The 19,932-nt window shown below is 48.4% G+C and overlaps 2 protein-coding genes across 5 annotated transcripts in view; both read left to right on the top strand.

Annotated features, from left to right (window-relative positions):
- LOC310746227 (cathelicidin-related peptide Oh-Cath-like) overlaps positions 1–19,932 on the top strand; it is a 520,941-nt gene that overhangs the window by 144,777 nt on the left and 356,232 nt on the right. The window lies entirely within an intron of this gene.
- The window catches only part of KIF9 (kinesin family member 9), a 37,624-nt gene that overhangs the window by 6,027 nt on the left and 11,665 nt on the right, over positions 1–19,932 (top strand). For 2 of the 3 annotated variants that reach the window (XM_083579497.1, XM_083579499.1), the window contains 12 exons: positions 213–319; positions 1,728–1,940; positions 3,128–3,211; positions 4,005–4,097; positions 5,324–5,471; positions 6,798–6,862; positions 9,071–9,148; positions 10,426–10,494; positions 13,330–13,434; positions 13,993–14,048; positions 16,658–16,748; positions 18,301–18,434. In XM_083579497.1, the coding sequence (XP_083435623.1) occupies positions 213–319; positions 1,728–1,940; positions 3,128–3,211; positions 4,005–4,097; positions 5,324–5,471; positions 6,798–6,862; positions 9,071–9,148; positions 10,426–10,494; positions 13,330–13,434; positions 13,993–14,048; positions 16,658–16,748; positions 18,301–18,434 (1,243 nt within the window). The remainder of the gene's footprint in view (positions 1–212; positions 320–1,727; positions 1,941–3,127; positions 3,212–4,004; positions 4,098–5,323; positions 5,472–6,797; positions 6,863–9,070; positions 9,149–10,425; positions 10,495–13,329; positions 13,435–13,992; positions 14,049–16,657; positions 16,749–18,300; positions 18,435–19,932) is intronic. The other variant, XM_083579498.1, reaches the window with a different exon arrangement.

Genomic DNA, 19,932 nt, shown 5'->3' with positions numbered 1-19,932 from the left:
TTGCCAGGTTGCTGCGCTGTGGGAACCACCGCTTGAAGCTTCGTTTGGCTGCTGGCCGGGCTTTCTGCCTTTGGCTCGGAGGGGCTCAGAAGCTGAACATACCTGTGCCCCTTGGAAAATCCCTTATTTTGGCTGCTGATCCCTTATTTTCGAGGCTGCTATCCCTTATTTTAAAATCTGTAAGTTGACAGCTATGCATTTGAAACTTGCAGGTACTATATTATGCTATGGGCAAACTGGAGCTGGCAAGACTTTCACTATGACGGGAACAACGGGAAACTACAAGCATCGAGGGATCATACCCCGAGCTATCCAACAGGTAACCCTTTCCACGATGCAGTGATGCCGATGAAGGAGGAAGCTCAAACAGTTGTCCATGTGGGCACATGGGAATTCCTGCCAGCCTGTGACGGTTAAGGCTGCTGTCGCTGACAGAACATAATGTGGGGGGAAAGCCCTGGGGCAGCCCCTACCTCCTAGACAAGGAACAGTGAAGGGGAACAGGAGGACCTGATTCTGCACCTGTTTGGCCCCCATCCAGGTGACAGTTCAATCCCTGGCATATCCTGTTAAACTTTAAGAGACTTTCTCCATCTGGCTATCTGAGGTCCTTTAATGGGAGCTCTCAAAAAATGACTGAATATGCGGAATTAGACCATTTATCAGAAAGAATAAAAAATAAATCAAAGGAAGTATTTACCACAAAATGGGAAGTCATTAAAATTTATTTGAAAAATAGCAATGGCAGTTTGAAGTCTGTAGCAGCATTTGAATAACTTCAATAATAATAATAATAATAATAATAATAATAATAATAATAATAATAATAATAATTTATTTATACCCCACCCATCTGGCTGGGTTTTTTTGTGACTTTATCTGCAAAAAACTTTGCAAAATCATTGCAGGACATCATGAGGCCCGTACTGGGCCCCGATGTAGCAGGTGGTTCCGCTAAATTGCGAACCATCTGAAAAAGTCTCCTGCTGCTGTTTTCTGCAGATGCAATAGAGGCGGTGAAGAAAGTCTTCTTCGCCATCACTACCGCCACTTGGTAGGCTCGACACTGAGCTCTAACCCATGTCCGGTCAGCTTCAGTAGGAGTTTTAAATCTGATGGAAAACCTAGGATAGAATAAATAACATTAAAGCCAAAATATGCTATAATACGGCAGTGAATAATGGATGAGAAACAGAAGTATGGAGTAAACAGGAAGTCAGCTATAGAGGAAAAAGTCATTTTTATGTTAAATATATTGTGAGTATTTAATGTATTGGTGGTGTTTTTTTATTTTTCTTCTTCTTTTTAGTTGTTAGGAGATGAGGGATATTTGTGTATCTTCATATTTTCTTTTTGTATGTGGTATATTAAAATGAAATAAAAACTTTTTTAAAAAAAGGGAGCTCTTGGCTAGTTGGGTTGAAAAGAGCCTCTTTTGCAGTTCCTGCTTATTTCTTGCCCAGGATGAACTTCCCACTTGAGTGGGAGAACTTCCAACTGGGCTGTGCCCTTAAGTTACCACCCCTGGGTAGTACTCAACGCTTGTCCATCTCAGAGCAGACCCAAATGAAGTTAACAGACACGAGTACTGTAGGTGTATTAATTTCAGTGGGTCCACTCTGAGCCGGGTTTAGAGGTCTCTAACCCCCCTCTTCCCATCTTGGAAAAAAGCACAGGTAACCTGATTGACAGCAACTTCGCTGAGACCCTTCCAACCTTCTCTACAGGTATTCAAGTCGATGGAGGAGCACGGGAGTCAGTTCATCACCGTTCGAATTTCGTACCTGGAAATCCACAACGAGATCATCTTTGACCTTTTAGCCACGACGCCCAGTGACATTCCTCTGTCTATAGGAGAGGGACCCCAAGGCGTCTATGTGAAAGGCTTGACGGTGCACGCAGCCCCCCACGAAGAAATTGCTTTGAATCTCTTGTTCGAGGTAAGAAGAGTCAGCGTGGCCTCCCCCTTTCTCTCCTCCGTGTTACTTCTGTGCTGTGTTACGTTTTTTATAGTCATTGAATTGGCTACTTCTGGGCTGTGCAACCTGAATTTGCCTGTAGGTGATTGAACACCACTCATATAACACTGGTCCTGAAAGACCTACATTGGCTCCCAGTACGTTTCTGAGCACAATTCAAAGTGTTGGTGCTGACCTTGAAAGCCCTAAATCAGGGGTCCGCAAACTTTTTCAGCAGGGGGCCGGTCCACTGTCCTTCAGACCTTGTGGGGGGCCGGACTATATTTTGGAGGGGGAAATGAACGAATTCCTATGGCCCACAAATAACCCAGAGATGCATTTTAAATAAAAGAACACATTCTAATCATGTAAAAACATGCTGATTCCCGGACCGCCCGCGGGCCGGATTTAGAAGGCAATTGGGCTGGATCCGGCCCCTGGGCCTTAGTTTGCCTACCCATGCAAACGGCCTCGGCCCATTATACCTGAAGGAGTGTCTCCACCCCCATCGTTCAGCCTGGACACTGAGGTCCAGCGCCGAGGGCCTTTTGGCAGTTCCCTCATTGCGAGAAGTGAAGCTACAGGGAACCAGGCAGAGGGCCTTCTCGGTGGTGGCGCCCGCCCTGTGGCATGCCCTCCCATCAGGTGTCAAGGAGAACAACTACCAGACTTTTAGAAGACACCTGAAGGCAGCCCTGTTTAGGGAAGTTTTTAATGTTTGGTGTTTTGTCGTTTCGATATTCTGTTAGGAGCCACCCACAGTGGCTGGGCAAACCCAGCCAGATAGACGAGCTATTATTATTATTATTATTATTATTATTATTATTATTATTATTATAGCAACTGCCTGGCAGTGCCCAAACTGAAATAGTTGGTTGGGAAGTATTCTACCACAGACCTTCTTTCCCAAAAGATTGCACTTTTTTGCAGTAAAGAATGGGATAATATAGGGTAGAATCTCCTTTGACCCAGTGTCATCTTGCCTCCCTACAAACCACAGAGGATGACTGCTCAGAAGACAGGCAGTCTGAAGGCACCCTTTGTGTTTATTCCTCGCTGTCAGCTGTCCTGAGAATGTTGCTGTGGAGAGGCCTATAAACGTAGCAGAGAAACGAACTCATTTTGTTCTGTCCTTGGTTTATTCCTCCGCTTTTCATTTTCTTCTCCAGGGGGACACCAATAGATCTGTTGGTCAACACGCTCTGAACAGGAACTCCTCCAGATCTCATTGCATCTTCACTATTTACATCGAGGTCAGGGCTGGCAGCATTTTCTCTTTTTTTATAATAATTTTTATTAAGTTTTCCATTTTAACAATCCAATCATATCACATTCATTATTCCAAATTATACCAATACATATCATAAAGTCCAAATATTTTGCCAAATTATAAATTTTTGGTGGGGTTTCCCATGCTTCGAGTTCAGTAGGGTCCGATCATCTCATATTTCTGCTGCTTTTAGTGTTCACCAGTCCCATCTTTCAATCTTCTTGTTGTTATCCTTTTTCTTCTTAATAGCCTCTGAGTTGTTTCCACAGGCGAGTTAAAGTAAGCAATATTATGCTTCTGTGTGGACTTTGTATGGCTCTCCCTTTTTTAAAAAGCTGGTAAGTCTTTTGTTTGCAGTAAATCCTCACACGCTGTTATTTATGCCGAATCCTTCCAAAAGTCCTCCTCGGGTGGCAGACGCCATCTTTCTCAGTTCCGATGAAATAGAATCTAGGCGTTTGCTCATTAATTTTCCCAGACAAGTTGCACCATAAATTAGCCTTTTCGGGGAAGATTTGCCAAGTCGATCTTAGAATGCAAACATGATAATAAAGTAATGGCTCGCCTCCCCCTATGGCTATTAATCTCTGCAACATAGCCTGTCTCATAATGGCGGATCCCAATTAAAAACTGTGTCACTGGAGAGCCTTCTATTTAGGGCTGGCGTCGTTTTCATGGGGTGGTCGGGAAAATCCAGAGGTCTGTGGATCCTCTGGTGCGGTTCAACAGTCCTCTTGCGTTCAAGGTGCGCTAATGTCCCTGATCTCCCACCTCAGTGTCATTCCAGAATTCTTTCTGATGCCCGTTACGTGACCTCCAAAATTAACCTGGTGGATCTAGCAGGCTCAGAGAGGCTAGCAAAGACCAAAGTAAGTCCGTTGGGAGAACTTGTTTTTGCCTGGAGCCGGTGAGTTAGCTAACTTCGTTTTAAGTGATCAAGAAGCTAGCTTTCCTTTTACACTAACGGAAAAAAGAAATCCCCGTGACAATGTGTGCATTAAGTGTCTGTCTCTGTGTGATTGTGTCGAGATGCTCATTGTCGAGAGCCAGTGTGGTGTAGTGGTTAAGAGCGGTAGTCTCGTAATCTGATGAACCGGGTTCGCTTCCCCGCTCCTCCACATGCAGCTGCTGGGTGACCTTGGGCTAGTCACACTTCTCTGAAGTCTCTCAGCCTCACTCACCTCACAGAGTGTTTGTTGTGGGGGAGGAAGGGAAAGGAAAATGTTAGCCGCTTTGAGACTCCTTCGGGTAGTGATAAAGTGGGATATCAAATCCAAACTCTTCTTCTTCTTCTTCTTCACTTTCCGGCTGGTACCGAACTGGGAGGGGTAGCTAATGCCGCAGAAGACAGAATCAGAATTCAAAATGGCCTTAACAAATTGGAGATCTGAGCCCAAACTAACAGAATGAATTTCAATAGGGAGAAATGTAAGGTTCTGCACTCAGGCAGGAAGAATCAGACGCACAAGTATAAGACAGGGACTCCTGGCTTACTAGCAGTACATGTGAAAAGAATCTTGGGATCTTGGTGGACCACAAGCTTAACAGTGTGATGCAGCAGCAAAAAAGGCTAATGTTATTCTAGGCTGCATCAACAGAAGCATAGTATCTAGATCAGGAGAAGTAATGGTACCACTCTGTTCCACCTTGGTCAGACCACACATAGAATCTGTGTCCAGTTCTGGGGAATCACAATTTAAGAAGGATGTTGGCAAGCTGGAAGGTGTGCAGAGGAGGGCAACCAAGATAATCAAGGATCTGGAAACCAAGACTTATGAGGAATGGTTGAAGGAGCTGGGTATGTTTAGCCTGGAGAAGAGGAGACTGAGAGGAGATACGGCAGTCGTCTTCAAATATCTCAAGGAAATGTGCTTTTAATGTGTGTTGTGTACACAGCCTAACTTACTGTGTTGCTCTCTTGCATTTTAATTCTGTTTTAAATTTGTTGTTGTTGTTTAGTAATCGTGTGGTTTTTTGTCTATTCTGTTTTAACTGTGTTAGCCACCGTGGGTATACAGAAAGGCCAGATAAAATAATTCAAATGAAACATAAACCACACTTTCTAAGGTGTCTTCTTGCTTCCCCTTTTTAACAGTCGGAGGGGTATGGACTGAAGGAAGCAACTTACATCAACAGGTCTCTGTCGTACCTGGAACAAGTTATTATTGCGTTGGCCGACCGTAACCGGGAACACGTTCCTTTCCGCCAGAGCAAGCTCACCTACACCCTGAAGGATTCATTGGGTAAGGACTTGGGTTGGTGGTACTGGCTGGAGTGTTGGGTGTGGGGGAAGCCGGGTTCAAGTCCCTGCTCATGTCAAATCTGTCCTTGGCAGGGCTGTTAATACACAACGGCGTCACTCTGAGCTTGGTTTAACATCACCTGATCTCTAAAATGTAGTTGCTTCTGTTCCCCCTTTCTGTTAAAGAGCTCCTAAAGTGGCCAATAGGAAAAAAATTAAGTGCCATTAAAATCTATAATCTATTTGCAAGGTTCCCATTAAAAAGAAAATAATCTCTCTCTCTCTCTCCTCCCACCTTGCAGTTTCAAAAGTTAAACATTTAACAGTAGCAGGTAGCATTTTAGAGCAAGGTTTCCCAAACTTGTGTCTCTGGCTGTTTTTGGACTACAATTCCCATCATCCCTGACCACTGGTCCTGCTAGCTAGGGATCATGGGAGTTGTAGTCAGTGCTTTTTTTCTGGGGGTACGCAGGGGTACGCATACCCCTAAACATTTTGTGAATCTTTGAACTTTTGTCCATATGCTGTATTTATTTTCCCCAATTTGAACTATAAAATGGTGATTTTCTTGAGTCAGAATGAGAGTACCCCCTAAACATTTTTTTAATAAAAAAAAAACACTGGTTGCAGTCCAAAAACAGCTAGGGACCCAAGTTGGGGAACCCTGTTTTAGAGCATCTTCTGAACAGGATGCTTTTTAGCCTAAATGAGAGAAGAAGGAGCTTAACCAATCCCAGTGATAGTGTGGGCATTAAGTCTCTGTGTGACTATGACTGTTTGTGTTGAATGTATATCTCTGTTAAAGGTAAAGGTAAAGGGACCCCTTACCATTAGATCCAGTCGTGGACAACTCTGGGGTTGCAGCGCTCATCTCGCTTTATTGGCCGAGGGAGCCGGCGTACAGCCTCCGGGTCATGTGGCCAGCATGACTAAGCCGCTTCTGGCAAACCAGAGCAGCGCACGGAAACGCCACTTACCTTCCCGCCAAAGCGGTACCTATTTATCTACATGCACTGGCGTGCTTTTGAACTGCTAGGTTGGCAGGAGCAGGGACCGAGCAACGGGAGCTCACCCCGTCGCAGGGATTCAAACCACCGACCTTCTGATCAGCAAGTCCTAGGCTCTGTGGTTTAACCCACAGCACCACCTATGTCCCCATATCTCTGTTAGGGCCCGAGACCTCTAGGGTGTTGCTATTTATGGACCTTGAGGCTCTCCGTGGGGCATACCGGGAGAGGCGGTCCCGTAGGTACGAGGATAAATGATGCCCCGCAAGTAGAATCAGAGAATCAGATTCCAGCCTTCATTGCCTTTGTGTCTCTCCTAGGCGGGAATTGCAACACAGTCCTTGTAGCCAACATCTGCAGTGAAGCAATCCACATTGTGGAGACGGTAAGCCTCCTGGCGGGGACTCAAGGGGCTGAAATGTGGGTGGAAGTGAAGTGACCCTTCCAGGTGTTTAGGGCACATGTACCTAAATGCAAATGGGAATCGGGTGGTGCTGTGAGTTAAACCACAGAGCCTAGGGCTTGCCGATCAGAAGATTGGCGGTTCGAATCCCCACGACAGGGTGAGCTCCCATTGCTCGGTCCCAGCTCCTGCCAACCTAGCAGTTCGAAAGCAAGTCAAAGTGCAAGTAGATAAATAGGTACCACTCCAGCAGGAAGGTAAACGGCGTTTCCGTGCGCTGCTCTGGTTGGCCAGAAGCGGCTTAGTCACGCTGGCCATATGACCTGGAAGCTGTACGCCGGCTCCCTCGGCCAATAAAGCGAGATGAGCGCCGCAACCCCAGAGTCGGTCACGACTGGACCTAATGGTCAGGGGTCCCTTTACCTTTACCTTACCTAAATGCAAAACTGGGATTGTTTAAATGCAGGGAGAGCCAATGTAGCAGCCTCCATATGGACTACAGCTCCCTGTCATCCCTGGCCTCTGGTGGTGCTGGTTGGATTTGATGGCAGCTGCAGTCTGGAAAATGCTGGAGAGCATCACATTGGCTACCCTTGGTTTAAGGCCTGCTCTGTATGGACAGCAGAATGAGAGTGGACTGTCCCACTTCTAGCCCAACTGCACTGGGTGCCATGTTGAGGCATGTGCAGAGTGAATGAATGAATGAATTTATTAATACGGTCATAGACCAGCTTCAACACACACGATATCACATCATAAAAAATATCAGGAATACAAGGGACAATATGCAATAACAAGAATTTAAATATAAAAGTTAAAATTAATTGTTAGCGTGCCCCCTGTAATTAACATTTAGGGGATTGGACATTATGGGATACCACTTGCTTCCTGCGATTGATTGCAGACACACAGAATTTAGCTACATTTAATGTAGTCTTGGGCTTCTTGTCCTCTAGCAGTAGTTTTAGACTATGGTATTCCGATTCTTTCCTAGACTTTTGCAAAACAGGTGTAATAAAAGTCAAACGTATATCCTCATAAAGACAACAACGTAATAGTACATGTGAAGCAGTTTCAACTTCCAACGAACCACAAGGACAGACCCGTGCTATGTATGGTTTACCCTCAAATCTGCCCTGAAGTAAGGCAGAAGGGAGAACGTTAAATCTGGCGAGGGTAAAAGACCGTCTGTATTTGGGTACCTGAAGACCTGACAGATAGTTAGCTGGAGAGAAACCTCTCCCATGGTCCCTTATTGCTGGATGTTTGATCATTTCGCTCATGTGGCATTGTAGTTCTACGTCCCAGATACGCTGGCGAATTGTAGTCCTAGCTTTCTCGAAGCCTGTCGCTATCAGGGTCTGCTGTGGGATCCCCAAGCCTTTGAGCTTTCATGTGCAGAGTGCCATTTGGGTATACACTCTGCAACCTGAATTCTCCTGTAGGTGATTGAACCCCAATCATACAACATTGGTTCTGAAAGACCTACATTGCCTCCCTGTATGTTTCGCTTCAGGTTGAGTGTTTTCAGGTTACGCTCTGCGGTGACCTGGAAGTAACAAAAGAGGTCACTTCCGGGTTTTGCCGCTCGTGCACGCGCAGATGCTCAAAATGACGCCACGCGCATGCACAGAAGCGGCGAATCACAACCTGTGCACGCGCAGACGCGGGTTGCGTTCTGCTCTGGATGCGAACGGGGCTCCAGAACGGATCCCGTTCGCGTGCAGAGGTACCACTGTACTCTCATTTTGACTCAAGAAAATCACCATTTTGTAGTTCATATCGGGGAAACTAAATACAGTAAATGGACAAAAGTACAAAGATTCACAAAATGTTTAGGAGTATGCACACCCCTGCATCCCCCCAGAAAAAAAGCACTGAGCACACCTAACTTTATCTCTTTTCTGTCCTTTTTTCTCTGCATAAACCCTTATACATTAACATGCCAGTAAATGGCCCCTTAAAAAGCCCCTTAAAAAGCAAGGGGGGAACTGGATCAGCCTCCTTAGCCCGCTTTGATAGGTGGGCAAGGATTCCACCCTGTCCCCCGTCACTGGAACCTTGTGGTGAAGGGCAGATAAGAAATCAAAATAATTATAGTTGCATTTATTATTTGGCATTCAGATAGGATCTTGGGCATGGTTTTCTTGACTCCAGGACAATTGCTAAGTGACATTCATTTCTCTTCAGCTGTCCACGCTGCGTTTTGCTACCAGAATGAAATGGGTGACCACTGAGCCAATTGTGAATGAAAAAATCAACCCCGAGGTAGGTGCCACCCTGTGTGGGCAGTTCCGCTGGCTGGCTGGCTGGGAAGAGAGATTTGGTCGGTGGATGAGTGGTTAGTAGGACGCAGGTGGTGCTGTGGTCTAAACCACTGAGCCTCTTGGGCTTGCCGATCGGAAGGTCAGCCGTTTGAATCCCTGCGATGAGGTGAGCTCCCGTTGCTCTGTCTCAGCTCCTGCCAACCTCGCAGTTCGAAAGCACGCCAGTGTGGGTAGATGAATAGGTACCACTGCGGCGGGAAGGTAAACAGCGTTTCTGTGCGCTCTGGTTTCCGTCATGGTGTTCCATTGCGCCAGAAACGGTTTAGTCCTGCTGGCCACATGACCCGGAAAGCTGTCTGTGGACAAAGGCCAGCTCCCTCGGCCTGAAAGTGAGATGAGCGCCACAACCCCAGAGTCACCTTTGACTGGACTTAACTGTCCAGGGGTCCTTTGCCTTTACCTTACCATAATAATAATACAGTGATACCTCTGGTTGCGAATGGGATCCGTTTCAGAGGCCCATTTGCAACCTGAAAAGTGCTCAGCCTGAATTGCTGTATCTGCGCAGGTGCGCGGTGCAATTTGGTGTTTGTGTGCATGCACGAAGCACGATTTAGCACTTCTGTGCATGCGCGAGCGGCGAAACCCGGAAGTAACCCCTTCCGAGTTGCTGCAGGACGCAACCTGAAAAGACGTAATCTGAAGCGTCCGTAACATGAGGTATGAGTGTAATAATAATAATAATAATAATAATAATAATAATAATAATAATTTATTACTTATACCCCGCCCATCTGGCTGGGTTTCCCCAGCCACTCTGGGCAGCTTCCAACAGGAGATTAAAAATACATTAAAACATCAGTCATTAAAAAACTTTCCTAAACAGTAGGAAGCGAATGGGGTCACTTGGGCTCCGAGACCCTACCTGTACATGGTCCGTGGGTGAGGGTCTCGCACGGGGATTCGAACCTCCGACCTTCTGATCGGCAAGTCCTAGGCTCTGTGGTTTAACCCACAGCGCCACCCGCGTCCCTTCAATAGTTGTAAGTCACCCTGATTACTGCAAATGCACTGGAAGGCTGTTTCTCAATTTCTGCAATAAAAATAGAAGAAATAGAATACATATAGCAATATAAATCTCTTCTTGCTGGCTGAGGTAGAGTAGGGGTGATGACGGCAACCAGGAAGGACTGGAAACTGAAACGCAGCTCTGGAACTTTCTACTTCTCTTTTTCTTTCCCGCTTCATTCTCACCTTTCATTCTCTCCCTTTGCTTAGCGAATGGTGAAAATTCTGGAAAAAGAAGTCCTTTACCTGAAGGAGGAGCTGGCCATGCACAACAGCCTGGTGAGAAACAGCCTCTGGGGACGCAGTTAGGCTTTGAAAATGACCGCTTGTCAAGGATTATTTAGCTGTGATTCTTGCATTTCCAGGGGTTGGACTAGATGACCCTTTAGCCCCTTCCAGCTGTATGCTTCTGTGATGGTAGCATCACCCAACCCAGACTGGGCCACCTACCGATAAAAGGATGGTTATGAAACTTTAATACACAACGTGGGGTGGGCAGCTGGACTGTGCTTCTCTCCCCCTCCCCATAAACTGTTCTTAGTCACTTTCCCCCCGGCCCTGGGGCGTGGGGGAGAATTTGATTCACATTTATCTCAGTTTATCATTTATCTGAGTTTATCTCAGAGAAGACCTTACTTGGAAAATCAGTACAACCCAGGTGGTTAAGAAAGCCCAACAAGAGACTCCATCTCCTCAGAGTATTGCGGAAGAACGATGTCAATCAACATTTGAAGATCTCCTTCTACCGGTCAACTATAGAAAGTGTCCTTTCATACTGCATCACGGTGTGGTACGCTGGTTTGACATCAACTGATAGGAAGTGCCTACAGAGGTGGTGAATACAGCACGAGATATTATGGGCTGTCCCATGAATCCGCTGGATGAAATAGCAGAAGAACGCTGCCTCAGGAGAGTGAGGAAAATTCTCAGGGATGATTCACACTCTGGCCGGCACTTTCTTGATCTCCTGCCCTCGGGCAGAAGATATAGAAGCCGGATTAGTCGCACCAACAGGGTAAAGAACAGCTTCTATCCGTGGGCTGTTAGGCTGCTGAAGGAAAAGATAACAACAGGGCAGTTGACTTTCGGGTTTGGTGGGTGTGTGTCAGTAAACGAGGGGAATTAAGACTAACAGAGCTGAGTGGGGGGTGCTCGTCTAATCTCACTGTATACAAGTTGTACAAGTGACAATAAAGTATTTCAATTTCAATTCAATTTCAAGGCAAATTGCCAAATCCAAAACAATATACGAAGCGAAGCAGAGCTGTCCGTTGAAACTCAGATTTCTCTGAATTTTGCACTGCAGTTGTCCAGCCATAGAAACAAGCAACACGCACACATCATAATGGCCAGCCTTTTGCTACAAGGCTGGTTGGTATAGTGCAGTGACTAAGAGCCTGAGCTATGGATCAGGAAGACCCTGGTCCAGATCTTGTGCTAGCCATAACTTCACTGGGTTGGTCATTTTCTTGGGTTCAGCCCTCCCTCATCTGCCACAACCTGCTGATATCAGCTATTTAAGGAAGATGCTGTATATCAGGTCAGACCAATTCAATTTCTGGTCCTACCTGGAGATGACCGGGATTGAACCTGTGACCTTCTGTGTGCAAACAGTTGCTCCACCTTTCAGCTACAGGTTACTGTAGCTTTGAGATGTCTTTGAGATGCTTTGCATGCTCTAAAGTGCCATAAATGCTAATAGTATTCCAGCTGTCTTCTCCATGGTGTGTAGATGGCCCTACCTTTAGGCAAGCAGTTGAAGGTTGTACAGTTCTCTGTTGGGGAGTGGGGAAGCTGGCTGTGGTCCTCACCGCCTAATGACATTCTGGGCACCACAATTTAAGGAGGAGGTTGAGATGCTAGAACGGGAGCAGAGACAGCCAAGCGAAAGGATTAAGGGTCTGGAAAGCAAGCCTTAGGGTGAATGGTTGAGGGAGCTGGGTATGTTTAGCCTGGAAAAGAGCAGGCTGAGAGGAGAAAGGACTTTCTGGCAGTGAGAGCTGTTAGACCAGGGCTAGGCAACCTAAGGCCCATGGCCACAACCAGCCCATGGGGGTAATTTCACCAGCCAACGAGCCACCCCCGAATCAAGCCGCCCACCCAGCGAGTCCCCACGCGTTGCACTAAATCAGCGCAGCGCATGATGGACTATGCAGAATTGGATAAATTAACAGGAAGGATTCGAAACCTGCGGGACCAGAGATTCTTAGAAGACTGGAGCAAATATACGAACTGTTTGAAAAGCAATTGTAATGAACAGATTATGCTAGTAGGACTGCAAGAAGTACTGAAAGGAGGACTATCTCAAATATTGCAAGAAAGACTATGAGGAGAATTATTAGTTAAGGATAATTAAGAGTAATAGAGAAATTAAGAAATGCAGAATAAGGAATGGAAAATCATCAGAGGTGACGACAGAAGTCTAAAATATTGTATAAGAAAAGAAGTTATGTTATATGATTGTTGGAAAGGATATGTTACAAAAACTAATAAAAATGTATATATATATATATAAAATCAGTGCAGCACGGGGACTCGCTTCTGTGGTGCCGGAAATCGCGTCTGCACATGCTCAGACGCTGAAAATCGTGTCTGTGCAGACGCTGGAAATTGCATCCGCACGCGCGATCTGGCCCATGGAGGGATGTCTGCTGGAGTGAACCAGCCCAGGCAAGGTAAACCTTGCCAGCCCCTGAGTTAGACAGTGGAACGGCCTCCCTCGGGAGGTTGTGGACTCTCCTTCCTTGGAGATTTTAAAGCAGAGGTTGGATGACCATCTGTCATGGATGCTTTAGTTGAGATCCCTGCATTGGGTTGGACTAGAGCAGCGGTTCTCAACCCATGGGTCCCCAGATGTTGTTGGACTACAACTCCCATCATCCCTGATCTCTGGCCTTGCTAGCTAGGGGTGATGGGAGTTGTAGTCCAACAATATCTGGGGACCCACAGGTTGAGAAAGGCTGGCCTAGAGGAACTCTGGGGGCTTCTATGAAGCATTGGACGGAAAGCGATTTTGGCACGGCCAGGAGAACTTCTAGCATTATGGAGAACAGGGGTGGGCCTGCCTCTCTCCCGTCACCTAACTGCTGACCTTCTGTTCTCTTACGCTTGCAGCTCAACCGCCCTCCAGTGTCTTACGAGCCCCTGAATGAAATCCAGGTGGCAGAGATCAGCTCTCAAGTCCGCCGCTACCTCGATGGAACCATAGATGAGTTAGATGTAGGTAGTTGTCATCTTTCAGATACGGGGGGTGTCTTCAGAGATGGGTTGGGCAAATAATAGTTTCTTGCTCATTCGGAAGCAGTGGGGCCCAAGGCAGGGCCATACGGATTAAGGGGATATAAAGACAGTCTGGCTGCTGGATCAGGCCAAAGGGCCCTCATCTAAAATCCTATTCTCATAGCGGCCAACCAGGTCCCTCAGAAGGAAGCTAATTTGACCCTCTCATTCATGGGTAGGCAAACAAAGCCCCGGGGCCGGATCCGGCCCAATTGCCTTCTAAATCCGGCCCGCAGACGGTCCGGAAATCAGCATGTTTTTACATGAATAGAATGTGTCCTTTTATTTGAAATGCATCTCTGGGTTATTTGTGGGGCATAGGAATTCGTTCATATCCCCCTCCAAAATATAGTCCGGCCCCCCACAAGGTCTGAGGGGCAGTGGACCGGCCCCCTGCTGAAAAAGTTTGCCGACCCCCGCTCTCATTTTACCATGAAACATTCGAAAACGTTGGCCAGGGCTGCCTGCCTCATTATGCCATTCCTTCTGCTTTGCCAGATTTTGAGCATCAGACAAATCCACGAAATATTCAACCAGTTCAAAATGATCTTGGGGTAAGTGCTTTGGCTTGCCTGTCCTTACATTCCACTGATGCCTGCACTTAGAAACTCTTCGCTGGCGTTCATAATTCCCACTCACGACGTCCACCTACCATGCCATTGTCAGGGCTGGAGTCGGACGCAGGTCAGCAAGAAAGAAATCATCGATGCCAGTGAAGTTAACGCTTTATTCAGCCTCGTGGTCTCAGCAACCCTCCCCAGTAGGTCTTGCCTTTATGGAGCAGTTGCCAGAACTGAAGGACCCCTCCTCTACCACCCTTAAGATGACTCCTCTCCTGGAAGTTTCCCAAGCACTATCAAACTGTGTCTGCACACCTCTGATCTCTGTTCCGCCCTCCTCATCCTGCGCTTCTGCACTTCCTTGGAGACCAGCAGGGAGGGGAGCTTGTCGCAGCAGGAGGGGAAGACCCCCTGGATTTTTCTGCAGTCTCTTGACCCCGCTCCTCCGCTTCAGCCTCGGAGTCTGCACTGCTCCCTGTCACAGGCTCTTCCTGCTCACTAAACCCTGTTGCCCCTTCAGCTTCCAACACTTCCACCAATCTCTTCTCTCTGACCTCTCCTCAGTGTCCCTCCACCAATCCCCTGGCTCTTGAGTCTCCCTCCTCTAGGTCTTCCCTTGGAGGTTCCCTGGCTGGTGCCTTGCATCGCTTCTCTTCACCCAGCACTTTCCCCACAGAACATCACATCTGCTTGGTATTTGTTGGGCAAGCCTTCCCCAACCATGGTTTTGCAGTACAACTCCCACCATCCCTCACTATTGGACATGCTTGCTGGGGCTGATGGGAGTTGTAGTTCAAAAAGTCTGGAGGGCACCAAGTTGGGGAAGGCTGTGTTAGGCTATACAGTGGTATCTCGGGTTAAGAACTTACCGTATTTTTCGCCCTATAGGGCGCACCGGCCCATAGGGCGCACCTAGGTTTTTTTGGGGGGGAATAAAGGGAAAAAAATTATTTTCCCCCCAGGCGCGGGGCTGGGGCGGGGGAAGCCTGAGTCTCCCCTGATCCCAGCCCCCAGAACAGGCTGCTATCCGCAAGCCTGGCGGATATCAACCCCATCAGGTGTGCACCGACGCCTCTCGCTCTCCAGGCTTCAGCAAAAGCCTACATTCGCCCCATAGGACGCACACACATTTCCCCTTAATTTTTGGAGGGCAAAAAGTGTGTCCTATAGGGCGAAAAATACGGTAATTCATTCTGGAGGTCCGTTCTTAACCTGAAACTGTTCTTAACCTGAAGCACCACTTTAGCTAATGGGGCCTCCCATTGCCGCTGTGCGATTTCTGTTCTCATCCTGAAGCAAATTTCTTAACCCGAGGTACTATTTCTGGGTTAGCGGAGTTTGTAACCTGAGGTGACTGTAACCCAAGGTAGCACTGTACTTCAGACACAACCTCCATTCATTCTCTAGAATTGGAGTGGGGAACCTCCGGTTCGGTTGCCATGTTTCTCTCTTGCCATATCTTCTCCCCAGGCTGTACCTGTCGCGCTCTCAGGCAAGGCATGACCAGAGGAAGGAATTAACTCTTTATTGTCAAAAGTCAATGCTGTCAGGAGTTCAGCCTACACTCGAGTAGGACCCTGGCAGAGACACATGCCTGAGTGGGCAATCATAGATCAGGAATTCTAACACTTGCAAGTTAGGGAAAGGCATGTCCATCAGTCCTATGTTTCAGCTCCTCTAGGTGTGCACCCAGTGAGGCAGTTGCCGCAACAGAGAGATCCTGACCTCGACTTGTGTATCTCCCCACCACCAAGTTATGCTCAGGCAGGCAAAGACTACGCCTGCGTGCCACCCGCTTTTTCTCCTCCCACTTCAATCCTCTTCTGGTCCTGGGAGACAGTACGTCACGGTCCGGTCTACGGGCGATCGAAGTCCCGGCTGAGAACGTCAGGACCGGGGGCAAGATGGCGGGGTGGGAGCAGGAATGAGAGTCCAGAAGCCAGGGATCCGAGGGTCAGGAAGCAGGGAGTCATGAAGTCAAGGGTCCGAGGGTCGAGAAGCAGGGAGTCACAAAGTTAAGGGTCCGAGAGTCAAGGAGCAAGGAGGCACGAAGTCAAGGGTCCGAGGGTTGAGCAGCAAGGAGGCACGAAGTCAAGGGTCCAAGGGTCGAGAAGCAAGGAGTCATGAAGTCAAGGGTCCAAGGGTTGAGAAGCAGGGAGTCACAAGGTTAAGGGTCCGAGAGTCAAGGAGCAAGGAGGCACGAAGTCAAGGGTCCAAGGGTTGAGGAGCAAGGAGTCACAAAGTCAAGGGTCTAAGGGTCGAGAGTCAAGGAGCTGAGGTCCGAGGATCTGGAAGCAAGGAGCCAAACACAGCAAGGCAGGAAACGTGTTGCTGTGGCAAAGAGCCGAAGAAAAATGCTGGCCTTATATTCCTTCCCGGCTCTTGCCACCAGGTGCAGTGAGTTACCAACCGGCCTCACCTGTGTGGCCGCGCCTTGCCTCTCCAGAACAAACTTAGGAAGGCCCCAGTCCTGCGAAGCCCTGCTGGTCACAGGGCCTGGCTCCTGCACGCACTCCTCACACAGTGGAGCCAGGGGTAGCGGGTGCAGGAGGCGGCCGCGACAGCTCAGCCCAACGGTATGGGTGCATGTTTCTCTTTTTTAGCCAGCAAGAGCAGGAAGTTGAAGCCAGGCTGCGGAATAAATACACCCTGATAGACAAAAACGACTACGCAACCCTGTCTGCAGTTCAAAAGGTTGGTGTTTGTGCACTAGCACATGTGTGTGAGAGAGAGAGAGGGAGGGAGGGAGAGGGAGACCGAGATCATTGGGCTGGAGCCCAGAGCCAGGTTCAGCATTTGTGTTTTAATTCTTCTGTATTTGGTTCCACTTCAAGGTCCATCCCCCGGAAAACTTATGGCCCCCTACAATGAGAGGTACTGCAGCCCGGCAACATTTTGCAGGCCGCACATTCCAGATGGCTCTGTTTGTCCACATCCGAAAAACACGGTTCTCTAATAATAATAATAATAAAAAGAAGAAGAAGAAGAACAATAACAATAATAATTTATTATTTATACCCCGCCCACCTGGCTGAGTTTCCCCAGCCACTCTGGGCGGTTCCCAATCAAGTGTTAAAAACAGTACAGCATTAAATACCGTATTTTTCGCTCTATAAGACGCACCAGACCACAAGATGCACCTAGTTTTTGGAGGAGGAAAACAAGAAAAAAAATATTCTGAATCCCAGAAGCCAGAATAGCAAGAGGGATCGCTGCACAGTGAAAGCAGCAATCCCTCTTGCTGTTCTGGCTTCTGGGATAGCTGCGCAGCCTGCATTCGCTCCATAAGACGCACACACATTTCCCCTTACTTTTTAGGAGGGAAAAAGTGAGTCTTATAGAGCAAAAAATACGGTATTTAAAACTTCCCTGAACAGGGCTGCCTTCAGGTGTCTTTTAAAGAGAAGATAGCTACTTATTTCCTTCACATCTGAAGGGAGGGTGTTCCACAGGGCGGGTGCCACTACCGAGAAGGCCCTCTGTCTGCTTCCCTGTAACCTCACTTCTCACAATGAGGGAAGCACCAGAAGGCCCTCGGAGCTGGACCTCCGTGGCAGAACGATGGGGGTGGAGACGCTCCTTCAGGTATACAGGACCGAGGCCGTTTAGGGCTTTAAAGGTCAGCACCAACACTTTGAATTGTACTCGGAAACGTACTGGGAGCCAATGCAGATCTCTCAGGATCGGTGTTATGTGGTCTCGGCGGCCGCTCCCAGTCACCAGTCTAGCTGCCGCATTCTGGATTAGTTGCAGTTTCCGGGTCACCTTCAAAGGTAGCCCCACCTAGAGCGCGTTGCAGTAGTCCAAGCGGGAGATAACCAGAGCATGCACCACTCTGGCGAGACAGTCCGCGGGCAGGGAGGGTCTTAGCCTGCGTACCAGGTGGAGCTGGTAGACAGTGTTTCCGTGTCCCAGCCAATTTCCACTCCTAACCTACTTCCCAAATTTAAACCCATGCAATCCAATTCAATCGAATAATCCTGGTATCCTAAAAACAGCAGCAGCAATGGTTCTGAATGCCCGTTGCTGGAGACTGCGGGCCCTCGTGCTCGGATCCTGCTCGCAAACATCCCATAATAAGCACCTCTCTTCTCATGTTCTGATGTGCTCAGAGTTTGGCTTGTGTGTATGTATGTAAGTTGCTGGGGAGGCGGCACATTTCCCAACGAGTGGAATCCCAGCTGCAGATTCCAGGGGCAGAGATTTGAAACTGCTTAACAGCCCCTCCGATCTCCACTGTCGCCAGGCAGGACTGGTCGATGCCGAAGGCCACCTGGTTGGGGAAGTTGACGGGCAAGGATTTGGCATCGGAGTCGCTCCTTTCTCATCCAAGCCCGGTGGGAAGAAAACGAAAGCAAAGAGAGGCAAGGAGCAAGTCAGGTTGGTCCCCTCCTGTGCCCACAGTCACGCGTCTTCAGGTGGGATTTCTTACGCTCCCGTGGGCCGTGGCAAATGTGGACCCCTGAGCGTTTCTTCTTTGCCTGCTGTAGTGGCGGGGGGGGGGGGGCTGGCAGCTGGGTTGTGGACCCACCTGTGGCCGAGAGGCAGGAGTCAGTGTGGGCAACACCAGGGCTTCTCTGTGCCCCCTCACTGCTGAATAGTAGTAATAATAATAATAATAATAATAATAATAATAATAATAATAATAATAATATTGTTTTTATACCCCGCCCATCTGGCTGGGTTTCCCCAGCCACTCTGGGCGGCTTCCAACAGAACACTAAAATACAATACAGTGGTACCTCGGGTTAAGTACTTAATTTGTTCCGGAGGTCCGTTCTTAACCTGAAACTGTTCTTAACCTGAAGCACCACTTTAGCTAATGGGGCCTCCTGCTGCTGCTGCGCCGCCAGACCACGATTTCTGTTCTCATCCTGAAGCAAAGTTCTTAACCCGAGGTAATATTTCTCGGTTAGCAGAGTCTGTAACTTGAAGCGTATGTAACCCGAGGTACCACTGTAACCTATGAAACATTAAAAGCTTCCCTAAACAGGGAGCAGCTAAACAGGGCTGCCTTCAGATGCCTTCTAAAAGTCTGGTAGTTGTTTTTTTCTTTGACATCTGGTGGGAGGGCGTTCCACAGGGCGGGTGCCACCACTGAGAAGGCCCTCTGCCTGGTTCCCTGTAACTTGGCTTCTTGCAGCGAGGGAACCGCCAGAAGGCCCTTGGCGCTGGACCTCAGCATCCGGGCAGAACGATGGGGGTGGAGACGATCCTTTAGGAGCGTCCTGGACTGCACAAAACAAGGGGAAAGGAGGTGGCCCGGGAGAATCATGTATCTTTCTGATCCTTGAATCGGGAGAGACATCGGAACAGAGCAGGTCTTGAACAGAGCTGGTGTCCTGGACTGGCTGGATGCAGAGGAATGGGGGGAGGAACCAGCTGGGGGGACCCTCTAAGGGAAGAAAGCTCGGAGCCCAGGGAGTGGTGATGGTGGGAAGACCGGGAGAAGGTGGTGTCGGAAGCTGAAGAGATAAGAGGGCTTAGTGAGCTGGGAGAATGTGACAGAGGGGAGTCCACAAGCAGAAACAGGAGAGTGGGATGATGGAGGCCAAGAGGCAGAGTTGAATTAGGCCGGTGAAGAAGCATGGGTGTCTCCTCCTCACTGGTCTCCCAGAACCCAGAGAGGCATGAAGTGGGAGGAGCAAAGGCGGACATGGCGGCAGCGTCTAGGGTTGCTTGTGAAAGATCCGGGAGAGGAGGAGACTTAGGCAGCTGTGGGAAGGCCTTCGGTCTCCACAACTGCCTCATAGGGGCAAGACCTTCTGAGAAGAGCTGCTGTGCTCATTAGGCCGGACACTCCTGAGCAGATCCTGTTTATTGCTGGCTCGCTCCTGATGGCGGAGCATGCATTGCAGGGGGCTGGGTTAGATTATCC

This window comes from Podarcis filfolensis, assembly GCF_964270895.1.
Source record: "Podarcis filfolensis genome assembly, chromosome: 12".
NCBI classification, from domain to species: Eukaryota; Metazoa; Chordata; class Lepidosauria; order Squamata; family Lacertidae; genus Podarcis; species Podarcis filfolensis.
The sequence above is the reverse complement of the archived record's forward strand: the minus strand, read 5'-3'. Positions and strand labels throughout refer to the sequence as shown.